Source organism: Equus caballus, chromosome 28 (genome assembly GCF_041296265.1).
Source record: "Equus caballus isolate H_3958 breed thoroughbred chromosome 28, TB-T2T, whole genome shotgun sequence".
NCBI lineage: Eukaryota > Metazoa > Chordata > Mammalia > Perissodactyla > Equidae > Equus > Equus caballus.
The window spans coordinates 40,383,507-40,398,096 of record NC_091711.1 but is presented as its reverse complement, the minus strand read 5'-3'; the positions used below and the strand labels follow the sequence as shown (position 1 = coordinate 40,398,096).

General features: G+C 57.6%; 1 protein-coding gene across 1 annotated transcript in view; it reads right to left on the bottom strand.

Moving 5' to 3' along the window:
• Window positions 1-12,861, bottom strand: part of TRIOBP (TRIO and F-actin binding protein) — a 54,746-nt gene extending 41,885 nt beyond the window's left edge. The window contains exons 1-5 of the mRNA XM_070254443.1: window positions 12,819-12,861; window positions 11,061-11,221; window positions 6,492-6,631; window positions 4,919-5,111; window positions 3,660-3,828 (exon numbers count right to left, since the gene is read on the bottom strand). Of these exons, the coding sequence (XP_070110544.1) occupies window positions 3,660-3,828; window positions 4,919-5,111; window positions 6,492-6,631; window positions 11,061-11,174 (616 nt within the window). The 5' untranslated portion in view covers window positions 11,175-11,221; window positions 12,819-12,861. The remainder of the gene's footprint in view (window positions 1-3,659; window positions 3,829-4,918; window positions 5,112-6,491; window positions 6,632-11,060; window positions 11,222-12,818) is intronic.
• Window positions 12,862-14,590: the final 1,729 nt, after the last annotated feature.

The window sequence follows — 14,590 nt, the reverse complement described above, 5'->3', positions numbered from 1 at the left end:
CTCCCTTTGAGCCTGGCCTACCCAGGGTCCGACTTCACTCCTACAGCCCCCTTAGTGGGGACACTGGGCTGGCTCTACCAATGTCCCAGGGCACTGTGTCCCATCCCTCAGCCAGCCCCGCTCTGCACAGCCTGCCCCATGGAGTGTGCTTGGCACCCCGGAAGGAGCCCCCAGAGCGATGCCAAGGAGTTCCTAGCCTCTTGGAGTTGAGGAATTCTGCCCGGACCCTGGTCCCCTGGCTGCAATTTGGGAACCTGCCATCAGGTGGACAGTGATGACCGCCACTGACTGAGCAGGTCACACAGTGAGGCTCCCCTAGCCCACTGCCCCGTGTTTAAGAGCAAGAAAGCAGGTATTTAGTACAAAATCCCGCCGCCTATCAGGCCATTGGTACCCTGGGGCGGCCCTGTGTTACTACTTCCCACACCCTCTCCCTGGGGCCTGATAGGGCAGGCGGTGGGGGTGGGTGGTGTCAAGATCTGATTAACAGTTTTAAAAGATGGCTCCTGCTGCTGGGGGGTTGGGGGCGACCAAAAGAGACCAGGTCAGAAATGGGAGATATTGAGGGGGTGCCCGCAATATCTCGGAGTAGCGGTACAGGTGGCAAGAAGGGGACAGATTTGGGGTGCGTTTTGGAGGCACCGCTGACCAGAACTGCTGAGGGTTGGATATAAAGGGTGAGGAAAGAGGGGTCACAATAACAGGGGATCTGGGGCCTGAGCTGCCGGACAGATGGTGACACAGAGCAGACTGCAGGAGAAACGGGTCCGGAAGGGGGTCAGGTTACAGGTGGCCCCCCACAACAGCCTCCTCTCCATCCTCTCCCACGCTCCACACACTTCCATCACCCCACTTGCCTTCTGCCCCTTGAACCCGCCACCTCTGTCTCCTTCTTAGGCCCTCTGCAGCGGCTGTTCCTCCTGCTTCTGAACCAGATCTCGGCTGCAATGTCACCTCTCCAGAGAGGCCCTCGCTGTCCACCCGGCCACTCGCCCTCACAGCCTCCTGTCCGGATTCTCCACGTCAGTCACCGCTCTCTGGTCTAGCTTTTCCTCTGTGTCCTGTGTGCCTTCCCTCCCCTGGGCTGCCAGCTCCGTGTCCGTCTTGTTCACTGCAGTTTCTCCAGCACTCGGAGAGCCTGGCACACAGTAGGCGCTCAATAAGCTCTATCAAATGAGTGGAATAGAGTGCTGGGGTGAGTTTAAGGTGCTATCTTACACCCCGGGGACAGGTCCATAGTCCAGAAGAACTAGAGTTCAGGGGAGAAATCAAGACCAGAGGGGTAGACTCAGGAGTCATCGATTTTTCCAGATAGTATTGAAAGTCGAGCAGCTGAGTGTGCAGGCAGAGGACAGAAGGGGGCCCAGGACTGGGCGCTGGGGCATCCGATATTTGAAGGGCGAGCAGAGGAGGAGGCATCAGGAAAGGGGAGCGAGAAGGAGCGGCCGGGGAGAGAGGCCCTGACCCTCGGCCGGGCACTCCCACTCTCTAACGCTCTTGCTCAGAGCTCTCACACCCACAGCCACAGCTGCCCCAACAACTGGATCTTTTCCTCTCCTGAATCCAAACCAGGATCACACACGGCATTTCGCTTCCCTGTCTCTGCAACCTCTTTTATTCGAGAACAATTCCCCAGCTCTTTGCCTTTCATGAAGAGTCCAGTCAGTTATCTTGCAGAATGCCCCTCAATTTGGGTTTGTCTGATGTTTTTTGGAGATTAGACGCAGGTGATGCTTTTTTTTTTTTTTTTTGGTGAGGAAGATTTGCCCCAAGTTAATATCTGTGCCAATCTTCCTCTATTTTGTATGTGGGATGCCTCCACAGCATGGCCAATGAGTGGAGTAGATCTATGCCTGGGATCCAACCCACGAACCCGGGCTGCTGAAGCAGAGCATGCCTAATTTTAACCACTTGGCTACAGGACCAGCCCCAGGTGACGTATTTTGAGCAGGAAGACTCAGAAAGGATACCAGGTCCTCCCCGGTGCATCACATGAGGGCACCTGAGGCCACTTTGCCCCACACTGGGAGGCTGAGCGGCCACTTGGTCAAGGCGGTGTCTGCTGGATCTTCCCATCCTAAGGGTGCCTTTCCCTCTGTAATCCATGTGCAACCTGAGGGCTGATACTTTGAGACCATATCAGTATCCTGTTCCCCAACAACCTTTCACCCAGGACTTTAGCATCAGCCAGTGATTCGAGCCTGAACTTTGATCATGACAGGGGCTGCAACAGTCCTTCTACTGGTTTCTCACCCCTCAGCCTCGCCCGGCTCCAATTCATCCTTCCCACATTTTCCCTGGTGAACTTCCTAAGGCACAGGTCCAATTACATCACTCCCCACCTGAAAAACCTTCCATGGCTCCCTACTACTTAGAGAAGAAAGTCCAAACTCCTTGGCTAGACCGTTGAGGCCCAGCATGGTCTGGCCCAACTGTCCACTCCCATCTATGCTCACACTGTACATGACCAGGACACCCCCTGCTCACACCTCCAAGCCTTTGCCCGGGCTGATTCTTCAGCCAGAGCGCCAGGTCCAGAAGGCAGCCCTCTGTGAGTCCTTCCCCGGCCGGAAGGAGGCTCTTTCTCCTCTGCCCCTGGCCCCACCCAGCCCTTCACTCACAGCACGGCACACTGATCTCTGTCCTGGGCTCTTGCTCCTCACCTCGCATCTGTCTGCTTCACTAGCTGCTGAGCTTTCTGGGCAGGGACCACGTCTCACTCCTCCTGAACCCCCAGGGTGTCTCACACCAGGTCTTACATGCAGTTAATGCTTGCATGTTTGATGACTGAATGCTACAGGAGCCAGGGGAAGCCAGGACTGCCCGTCAGGCTTAGGACATGGATGGCGTGGCCCCACATCTCCAAATCCTGATGATGCTAAAGACACAGACCAGGAGGCAACACAGTGCAGTAGTGAGGGAGGGCCCAAACTCTTGGGCCGAGGACACTGGGCTTGTATATTAGCAAGATGCTGACCAGTGTCATGGGCATCTGTGGGCTTGGACTGACCAGCAGCCTTTTCCTTTGCTGTGGGAACATCACTTTGATTTTCTCTGGGCAATCTGCTCTCCCTTACTCTTAGGCCATGAGGTTTGCACAAGGGGCTGACCCCATTCTTGATCACCAGGTTGGACATATGACCCATGCTGGACCCCAGGGAGAACCCTTCCTGGAACTTTAGCTACATCTCTTGGGAAGATTGTAGCCTCTTTCTTGGGAGTTGATAAGCAGGTGAGATACAGCCTGGCACTGCTGCTGTTCATCATGCCACTGTCGGGGGAGGGTTTGGCTGAGAATGAAGCCAACACAGAAGAAGGCAAAGCAGAGACAAGATCTCTGATGCTGCTTGAACACCTGGATCCAGCCATACCTGAAGTCACATCCCCCTAGACTTTTTACTCAGCCAGTTTCTGTCACTTGCAACCTCAAGATCCTAACCCCCCAATTGCGAGATGATGTATTTAAAGCAGGTTGCATGGCACATCATGGCTGTTCCATAATTCTATGGGAACTGTTACTATTATTAAGACTTGAGCTACCAAAGTAAGACATGCTCAGGGGCCCAGATGGCCAGTGAGATGGCTCTCTGGGCTTCAGGCCCCTCACCATCACCACACTGTGGTCACAGGGACCAACCTGGCCTGGCAGAAGGACTCACCCTCCTTTTTCTGGCCTGCAGTGTCTCCTCCCACAGGAGACCAGTTGAGAACTGATGGAGCCCTTCGGGAGCTGTCAGCTCTGGGCCCCTCCTGCGGCTTCCGCGGGATCATCACGGTGAGCTTGTCCCAGCTGGGGACTGCCTCCCACCTCTCCACGGTGTCCCAGTCCTGCCAGGGAAGGGAAGAGAAAGCGTGTTTGGAGGGTAAAAAGAAAGCCCCAGGCCTGCGCTCCCACCATGGGATGGGTAGAGAAGGGAAAGGAACTGACATTGAAAGAGCACCTGCTGTGCACCCAGCCCTGTGCTGGGCTCTCCGCAGGTGTTAACTCGCTAGTTGTCCACCGACCCTGTGAGGCAGGCGTGTCGGCGGGAGCTGAGAACGCGCCCAAAGTCACACGGCCGGAAAACGGTTTATATGGGAGGGGACCTGAACCCAGGGCAGGCGGACTTCATGTGGTAGGAGGGCCCTGGCATAGCAGCCCCTGCCCCAGAGACACCCCCAGTGTCCAGGAAGTGGGTTCAAACCTCGCCCCACCACTGCCCAGACGTGTGGCCTCAGATAAGTTGCTTCCCTTCTCTGAGCCTCAGTTGTTTTGCTCCAAAACAGAGCCATAAAAGTCTCTACCTCAGACCGGGGTGGGGCGCCTTCCTGAGCTCCTGGCCCCTGGCCCATCATTTCCCGTCACTTCCCCTGGGGGTCACAGGGACAGCCTGCCTCTTCTACCCCATGACAGCCCTTTGAGGACTGAATGCCCCAGGAAGTTCTCCTGAGTGTGTCCTCTTCTCCCGGCTAAATGGCTCCCAGCCCTTGCCAGGCCCCCCAGCCTGCTCGCTTTCCTCTGTCCCTCGGAGATCAGTGCCAGGGCTGGTCACTGGTCATGGGGCTCAGCATTAGGTGACCAGGGCCAGTCCCATTCTTGCTCCGGACACCATGCCCAACATCTGGGCCCTCTGTGACCTGAGAGTTTTGGGCAGCCTGGGCCCATTGGTGATTCACCCGGAGCTCCCTCCCAACTGAAACTCCTTCCTCCATCTTTTCACAGACAGGCCCCCACCGCCCTCCTGGGCTGGCCCTGCAGAGCCCCCTGCCCCTCCCAGGGGGGTGGTCCGGGGGGCCCGAGGTGCTGGCTAAGTCTCTAGCGGACCTGGGCCAGTTCCCTGGCATGAGAGGCTCAGCCTTGTCTGCAGTCTGGGTGGGGCCCCGGGGCTGGCACAGACGGGCAACCCGCTCTTGCCCCGGCCTCCCACGCCCAGCTCACCACGGAGGACACGTCGCTGGTACCATCAGGGGCGTCACGGTCAGGGCCGGAGCCGGTGCGAGAGTCAGGGCCCCTGTCGAAGCCGTGGCACAGGTGGGAGGCGGGGCCCTCCAGATAGGGCACTGCCTCGGCCTCCCGGCTCCCGCTCCTGGGGGCGGCTGTGGGGCCCTCTGTGGGGAGACCTGCAGGGCCCCTGGGAGAGGAGACAGACCCGTGAGTTCCCCAAAATAGTGGGAATTAAGTAACATCCCCACCTCCCCCCGGGCACACACACCTCACACAGGAGCCAGGAACCTGCACGTTGGAGTGACGGTGGAGCCAGCACCAAGGGCTCTCCGTGCCATGCTGGGCCCTTTACCGGGGCTGCCTCGTGTAGCTACAACAGCCTCCCTTTGAAGCGAGTGTAAGATTCCCACTTTACAGATAAACAAACTGAGGCTCAGAGAGGTCAAGAGCCGGACAAGGTTGCAGAGCCAGGAAAGGGCAGAGCTGTGTTGTGAACCAGGGCTGTGGCCCCACCCCCAACCCTTTGTCGCTGGAGCAGGAGTGCAGACTCCAAGTACAGTGCGACTAAGAAGACAGAATTGTGCTGGGCTAGTGGGGGGGGCTTTGAGAGGTAGCCAAACTCCAGGGGCAGTGACAGGGCCACCAGCCCGGATCCCAAGGGAGGGAGCTACAGAGAACCCTGCTTTAGAGAAGCCAGTCAGGGTGGCCACAGACCCAAGTAGGCTTAGAGCTGGCGGTATCCCTAAAGAGTGACCCACAGACTGGACTATAAGACGGAAATGGGTGACGACCCTGAAAAAGAGGTCTGCGGTCAAATAAGTTTGGGACACACTACATACCTCTCCTACCTCCCCCACCCAAGAGCGTAATGCATGGTAGCAACCTCGAGGCTCTGACAAGTCCTGCAAGATACAGTATTTAACTTTGTTTATTCCAGACTTTCTGAAACATATTTGATGGCAGACTGTTGTGTGTTTTTTTTTAATAATGCCTACTTATGTGGAGCACATGTTTCCAAGGCAGTGATGACTTGATTCAATCCCTCTTATTTTTTAAACAGGAGAACTGAGGCACAAAAACAGGGAATATCTCATAGCATCAGGGATGGAGCTGAAGCTGGACCCCAGGTTTCCAGACCCTCAGTCATTCCCTCCCAAGGCACCAGGGCCCCCCAGGGGGCTTCAGTTCAGCTCGGGCCTGGGGGTCGAGGGAATCCCAGAGCCCGGAGCAGTGCACGGTCAGAGGGGTGGGTGATGGCAGGTGCCCCTGGGGCCGAGACTGTTGAATCTTCTCGAGCAGTGCAAAGGGAAGAAGGAAACGTGAGTGGGCTGTGGGCCATGCCCCCTGCAGTGTGGGTGCTCGGCTGCCCCACACCCGGGAGCGAAGCTGAGCGAGGCCCAAGGACCGTGCCCTCCGCCTGCGTGTGCCCAGGTCATGGGGACTGACCATGTGACCCATGACAGCAGCCATCGCAGACAGATGCTGCCATCATGAAGGGGCGTGGGGTGCGGTGGGTGAGGCCATCCTACCCCAGGGAGCCCCTCCCAGGTCCTGGGGTTCTACCTACCTCTCAGGCCCTGGCCCAAGGCCCAGGCCCACCGCAGACTGGCAGCCGGAGGTCGAGGCGCCGAGCAGGTCCTCAGAGGCAGGCGACCGGTGAGGCAGGTCACAGTAGGGCACCTCGGCACTTAGAGGGCTCTGGGGCTCCTGGGACAGAGTTGGAGAGAGGAGGCAGCTCGTGGCCCACGTCGGGGCTGCCCTCCCCCTGCGCAGCCCCTCCCCCACCAGGCCGTGTGTGCCAGTCTCCCGCATCTCCTCCTGGGATCTCCTCCGGGGATCTCATGCGGCTCAAGGAGAGCTGTCCATCAGGCTGGAAGCGCCCCTGGGGCCCCAAGCCGGGCGCTGGCAGAGGTACAGAGTGTGCCTGCACACGTGTGGCCAGGTACGTGTGTGTATAAAGGCCTGTGTGTGTGCGTGGGTGCACACGCATGCACATGTGTGCAAGCTGGGTGGGTGCACTCACACACACGTTCGAGTAAGTCCCTGTCGGTTTATTCATGTGTGTGTCGGTGCATATGTGTGTGTGTGCCTGAGGCTGGGAAGTGCACAAAAGGACCCAGAAAGGTCTTCTGTAGCTAGAAGACCGGGGTGAGGGGGCAGGGAGCAGGGAGGGTAAGCCGGCCTGGAGAGTGAAGGAGGTCTGAGGGAGGAGGAGCAGATGGGAAAATAAGAGCCTGGAGGAAGGGAGAGCCTACTGAAGGGGGGGCCCCAGGGCTGGAGGGTCAGGGCCCCAGGGTGGGGCAGGGACCCTGAGCCGACTATGGCCTCTGTCCCTCCTGCCCTGAGCAAGGCCACACCTGTGAAGGCAGGTGCCTGGTGCCAGGCTCACCCAGGGGGAACAGCTGCTGGCCCCCAGGCAGGCCCCCCACCCCTCCCCGGCTCCCGGGTGGCAGGGCCCTCCCCGGCGGTGGGAGACGGCGGCCACAGCACCCGCACCCCGCCTCCTCTCAGGTTACCTGGGCGGCGGGCTCCAGCGGTGGCGCTGGCGGCTGTCAGCACCCTCGTCCCCGGGGGGCTCGTTCGCCCCCGCACAGCCGCCCTCCCAGGCCCCGACTCCGGGCCGAGGCGGCGGCCGAGGCAGCGGAAACCTTAGAGGGGCCGGCGTGGGAGCAGGGGCCCCTCATTACTGTTTCATGGGCCGGGCCGGCCAAGAACAATACAGGACACCCAGCCTCAGGAACCCGATCCCCAGGCTCACCTGAGAGCCGCCACGGGCGGGGCCTGGGCACGGCTCCCCGGGGACCCTGGAGCCCAGAGCCCAGCGCTGCGGCCACAGCCCCAGTGGGCACAGACCTTCCAGGCTCCAAGCAGGCCGTCGCTGGCAGGACCCGGGCAGAACCAAGGCTTGGGGCCGGGGTGTCTGCAGGGCCATCCAAGCGACAGGAGGCCCGTCTGGGTTCGTTCCGCCCCTGCCCAGGGGCCAGATTCTGATCAGAGTGTGGCAGCGGGAGGTGTCAGATCCACAGCCCGGCCTGGCGCCTCGGCCGCCCTGGGGACCTTGCCACGTGACTGAGGAGGGAGAAGCTCGCTGGGCATCACCAAGGGGTCCCAGCCCAGCTGGGCCCAGCAGGACCCGACCCTGTCACGGCCGCTCCTCCCTGCTCTCACCCCCAGGTCGGTCCCTACCCACCACTGCGTGACCAGGCCCAGGAGCCAGTCCTCAGCTCTGATTTCCTGTCTGGTGGGTCAGCACAGGCTCTGGCCTCAGACAGACATCAGGCCCCATCCTGGCACCTCCACTTCCCAGCTGGGTGACCTCAGCCCCGTGGCTTCCCTCTCTGGGCCTAGTTTTCTCATCTGCAAACTGGGGAGGCCCCACCTCCCAGGAGTGTTATAAGAATTAAATGAGTTAATATTCGTAAAGGGCCTGTTCTGTGCATCTTAAATATAATAATGTAAAAGCATTAAACAGAGTTTTATTAGTGTTAAATCAATAGAATGTTAACTACACTTAAGAATAAATACACTGGAAAGGGATGTGGGTGCCTGGCATACAGCAGGACCCTCCCCCCTGGCTCTCCTCCCTCCTTCTAGAACCTGACCATGACCTGGTCCAGGACCTATGATTTCCAGGGATAACCCCTCCCCCCGCCCCCACCTGTGGGAGTCTCAGCTGAGAGCAGAGCAGAGATGCATCCTGAGCCCAGGATCCCAGGGGAGCTGGAGCCAGCTTCCTGGGAAGGGTTGCCCTGGGACCTGGGGCCACTTCTGCATACTCTAGGGTAGGAGAAAACGTCAGAATGGCTCCAGCCCCAGGAGACACCTTTTTCAGGCCCGCAGGGATGGTTTGTGCCCAGGTGTCATTACGGATCCAGCTGGGAGCTGCACCAGCCATCAAGGCTCAGGAGGTTTTAACACACAGATTTTGTGACTGCACATGTTTGAAATGCTCATCCGTGAGCAAGACTTCGATCCGAGCCAGATCCTCGTGACCGGAGAGCCTCTGTGCCCCTCTGCAGTCACAAAACTGCCCCCATCTCCAGTGTGTCCCTCGGTGCCTGTCACTCACCACCCAAACAGCTCCAAACAGACCCGCCTCCCAAGCAGCCGGCCTCAGATGACTCAGAAGTCAGCCATGTGCCGAGCCTTGCATCTGGTAACTGAGTGGACCAGACCCTTTAAATCCTCCTGGTCAGTCAGTTCTGAAGCATATCCATTTGTCTCCATCGTCTCTGGCCAGAGGAATTGCACCTTTTCCTCACTGGTCTCACTCTCCCTCCCTGTGCTCCACCCTCCGCCCTGCAGTCAGAGTGACTTTGGAAAATGCAGATCTGATCACATCACTCTCCTGTTTAAAATCTGCACTGGCTCCCTGTGCCTCTCAGGAAAAAGTCCAAAGTCCTTAGCATGGCTACAAGGCCCAGCGAGACCCACACCCACACCCACACTATTCTCCATCCCGGTCCCAGAGTTCCTCTGCCCCTCCGTCCCGCTGGCCTCTCTCCATCCTCCAATGTGCCTCTTCCTTTCTGCATCAGGGCCTTTGCACATGCTGTTCTCTTCCTCTCCTCTTCCCCCAACTTCAGTGGTCAATGTCCCCACAGCCTTTACCAAGCAGCTGAAATGTCATTTCCTTGGAGAAACAATCCTGATGCCCTATCAGGTACCCTCATGTCACTTGCTGTTCCATTACAACATGGATCACAAGCATGATTAAACTATTCTTTGCATGATTACTTTCTTAGTCTCCATTTCTCTTGCCAAACTATAAGCCCTGTGAATGAGGGACTGTGTCTGTTTTATTTATCACTATTTCCCCGACATCTAGCATAATGCCTGGCACATTTTAAGCACCTATTCAATATGTATGAACACACGAGCTGGCCCAAGGTCTCAGCTGGGAGGTCGTGGGACCAAGACTGGAACTCAGAGCGTTTGAATCCCAGTTTCTCCTGCTGTTTCATGCTTGCCATCTCCCCCCACTGGGAGGAGGTCACAGCATGGGAGCCAGCCTCTTGGGGCTTTCAGCCAGCTGTTCCCCAAACTTGGGGTGCAGGAAGGGAGCTGTTACTGGAGGCATCAAGACAGGTAGAAAGGCATCACCCAGGTTTACTTTTCTGGTTGGGAAGGAGAGAGAGGAAACTAGCCTGTATTGAATTAGCCACATGTGACTTGGGCTGAGCAGTGCCAGACGCCCTGAGCGAGAAGCCTTGTTGCCCCACTTTACCCATTAGGAGAATGAAGCCAGAGAGGTCAAGTGAACCAAGGTCACACAGCAGGTCAGTACCAAATCTAGGACTGGAACTCCAGCTGGCCTGGCTCCAAAGCTGAACGGCAACTCCCTTACAACGGCCACCTCTTGGAGACTAATGCCCTGTTTGGAGCTGGCTGCCAGGCTCCAGAGGAGCCTCAGGACCCTCTGGGAATGACAGAGCCATAGGAGGCAAGGCTGGAAGGGCCATGGAGATCCCCGGGTCCCGCGCTTCTCACAGCCTGTGTACCAGGCGCTCTGGGTTTATGTGCTGGCGCTTGGCCTAAGACCAGCTCGATCACAAAGTGAAGATCACCTCCCCTCTCACGCCTTCAGTACCTTCAAGGATAAAGTCTCCAGTGGGTGCTGGGGTATCTTTAATGCCTCTCTAGCGCCTGCCAATCTGCCTTTCTAACAAAGAGACAGCCAGACTCAGGCTCAGAGACTTCAGCCGACAACACTCTCAAGTTAGAATTTAATGACATTTCTGGGTTTTTTTCTTTTTCTTTCTTTCTTTTTAACCTTCCATATAAAGGATATGATCCTAGCTTTCCATTTGTGGTGGTCATGCAAAGTTTTGGTTTAGTATAAATGAAAAAAGTGTGTTGCTTTAGAGAACAATAAGGTAGGTAAGAGATTACATGAGGCTATGGCGAGAAAAATCCTAAAAGCAGGAGGAGAATGACTGGTGTTGGGAAACGTTAACATGGTCCCACCAGGTCATTGCACAGATGGGAAAACGGAGGCTCTGCCCAGGGGGAAGCCCAGTGTCTGGGTTCAAGTGCAAGTTAGTGGCCCAGCCAGGCCCCAGCCCATGAAGGACTCCCCATCCCATCAAGGACTCCCCATCCCAAACCACCCGACCACTCAGGAAAGCCGGCCCACCTGGTGCCTTGGGCTGTGGGCCTCCTCAGGGTGGAAGCAGTTTAGACAGCAGCTCTGGGCAAGCGCGTTGGCCTCAAAGTGTTCACGGGGGGCATTCTCAGCCACCTCCTCCATATTGGCTGAGTCAGGCCAGGGCAGCTCCTGCAATCCAGTGATGGGGCCTAGGAAGAATGGGGGGGAGACAAGGAGCAGGTGACTGGCCTGCAGCCCACCTGGACCCCAGCCCCAGCTTGCCCCGGACAGACAAAGGCCAAGGAAATAAGGTTATCCATCCATTCATTCATCTGTTCATTTATTCGCTCAACAAACACTCATTAAGCACCAATAAGCACCAGGCTCTCTGCCAAGCATTTGACATGTGACTTCTAGTCGTCACTGCTGCGTTGCTCAAAGTGTGTTCTGAGGACTCTGATGAGACTCAGCGGCGCTGTTCAGAAAACGCGTATTCCCAGTTCCCTCCCCAGACCCACCCAGGCAGAATCTCTGGAGGGGAGGCCTGGGGGCCTGCATCTGAAACGAGTGCCCTAGGTGATTCTGAGTCCCCTAGGTGATTCCGACGCCCCCCAAAGCTTGAGCGCCCTCGCCTTACAGTTTTCCTGCATTGGAAGCAAAAATAACGCCAATTTCAGATGAGCCAACTGAGGCACACAGAGGTTCCCGAACTTGCTCTAGGTCCCAGTGGCTGAACCGGATTCGCACCCAGATCTGTGTGCCTCCCCGGCCTCTCGGAGGGGGAAGTGAGGGGCGCTGGACCACGCTGCCAACTCACACAGGTCCCGTGGGAAACACTGGGCGTGAAGCAGAAGGCCAGCTAGGTGTTTCAGGAGTTGAGGACAAAGTCATGGAGGAAAGTGAACAACCTAAGGTCACACGGCAAGTGCGTGGCGGACCTGAGCCCAAGAGAAACCCTGGGGTCTGACTTGAGCACAGGGCTCTCCTTTCTGGGCGCCACCCAGGGCTCCGACACTGTGCCCTGCGGAGAAAGTCTGGACAGAGGAGTGACATGAAGATGCCTTCTCGTCCGCGTCCATGCAGAGCCCCGGGAGGGGTGTGGGAGTGGGAAGAACCCATATCCACAAACTCACATTCATCTCCAGGTGCCCCCAGGTCACCTGCACACACTTGTCTTCACCTGGTGAGCTTCCTCCAAAGAGCCCCGGAGGACCAAGGCTTTGTTGCCAATCTAGGGCCAGAGCTGGGGAATCTCACATCCTCCCCTGGGGCAGCCAGGGCAAGGGCTCCTGGCTCCTCCACCCACTATCAGACCTGGGGAGGCGGCAGGGCAAGTGGAGTGTGTGGGAGTGCGCCCACCGGCCCCTCAGCGGCCCCGGGGTCTCCGATCCTCCCTGGGCTGTCATCTCCCCCAGTCGTTGCCTCCTTCTAGTGGAGGGGGCGCGCGTCCGTCCCGCTCAGCCAGGGTGCTTCTTTCCGGGTGCGGCCATATAAAGGAGCAACGCCTCGTACAGAGAATGCCGCTCATTTCCCTGGGGGAAGGTGTAGGGGGCTCTATTCCACGAGCCCCTCACTGCTCCCACTTCCTCCTCCCCACCCCAACCAACGGGCAAATCCTTCTCTAAAATGCACTTTAGGTGTGGCTACAACAATGAAAAACCTTCAGCGGACACGCATGCCCCGCCCGGAGAATGGACCCCTGGACCTCTCTCCTTCCATCCAGTCGGCCAGTCCCTCCTCGCGTCCCTCACCCCTCCACCTTTCCCCCTATCGTGCGCCCCCCCGACTCCGGTACGCAGTACGAACCTCGGCTCGGGTGTCCCCACACAGGCGGTGCTGGGTCGGGGTGCCGGGGTCACGGCCTCGTTATTTTAACAATGAATCAGAACGCTGCCCGGGGGAGGTCGCAGGCCACGCCCCTGCCGCGCTCGCATAGGCTCGCTTCAGGTGCCTCATTTACATGAAGGCTGCGGGATTGGACAGCCCGAGGCCAGGGGGCGGGGCGGAGGCGGGCGGCGCCCGGCGGCCTCTGAGCGCGGGTCCAGCCGCACGTTTAGCCTGAGCAGCCGGGTCAGGGTCCCCGGGGGGCCTGGGTCTGGCTCCTTCTGACATCTTTCCCGTCTGTTCGTTCCCGCCGCAGTCTCCTCAACTGTCTTTAGCCCAGACTCTGTGCCTCAGTTATCTTATCTGTAAAACGGGGAGAGTAATAGTACCTGTGAGGGCGAAATGAAATATCCAGGGGTTTTCAGCCTCCATTCGCACACTCCCACTGATGCGGAGCTCACTCACAAAATGCACAGTTCTCCCCTTTTTTTAATCTGCCCCTTTTTTTTTGACCTAACGTTTACTCTGCACTGTCTATGTGCCAGGTCCTATTCCGGAATCTTTACATTCATAAGGACATAGTAACCTGAAGGATTAAGTACCAAGATCCTCATTTCAGAGCAACTGAGGATCAGAAAAACTAACCAGCTCGCCAGTGTCACACAGCTAGCAAGTGGCAGAGCCAAGACTGAAACGCTGGTGTGTCTGACTCCACCAGCCACTACAGAGCATCTTCATTCACTAATTCACTCACACATTCGTATGTGCCTGGTATATGCCAGGCCTGCCCTGGGCACTGGGAGATGGTAACATGAATAAATGTGGCTCTTTCTGAGATGAGGAGCCCATTGACCAGGGAGAGACAGCCCCTGAACAGATCATTCCAGCCCAAGATGGAACAGGCAAAAACACAGCTTTGTAACAAAGATAATGAGCTTTCTGCTCAGTCCCAATTACTGCAAGCAAAACAGGGAGTAGAGAGTCTCACGTTCAGTATCTGGCTCTAGCACTTTCTGGCTGTGTGATCTTTAGAAAGTTTCTTGACCTCTCTGAGCCTGGGGTTGGGTGGGCACTTGGTTTGAGCTTGAAGCTCAGGGTAGGGCCCCAACCTCTAGCCCCCAGCAATCAGTAAAACCTGAAGCCAACCCAAGGTGGTACACCGGGCAATTGAATTCATTAAACACTTATGGAGCCCCACTTTGTCAGTTGTGTGTGCTGAGGATCCGTGGGTGAAGAAAAGATTGAATCTCCTGCTTTTGTGGCGCCTGCATTCTAGTGGAGACAAACAGACCCCAAGCAAGATAAATAGGCAATATATGGAGTATGTTGGCTGGTGATAGGTGCTAAGCAGAAGAATGAAGCAGGGAAGGGGGCTGGAAGTGGCCAGTGTGGGGAGGGCATTATATGTTAAACAAGGGGCTCAGGGAAGGCCTCGCCGCCGAGACCTGGAGAAGAGGCAGGGAGCCGGCAGGGAGCCAGCAGGCCCTGGGGAAGAGCGTGTCTGGCTGAGGGGACAGGAGCCGCAAGGCTGGAGTGAGAAGAGTGAGGGAGCGAGGGCAGAGTCCAGGGGCCCGATGAGTGGGTCATCCTGAGAGCTCTCCCTGGCTCTGGAGCTGGCTGGCTGGGCCCCTTGAGGGCAGGGGAGGATGGGGGTGAGGGGTGGGCAGCAGCCAGGGTGCTGGAGGAGAGAAGTCTCGAACGAGGCAGGAGGAGGGGGCTGGGGAGCCAAGGATGAGCCGGAAGGAGTGAAGGGG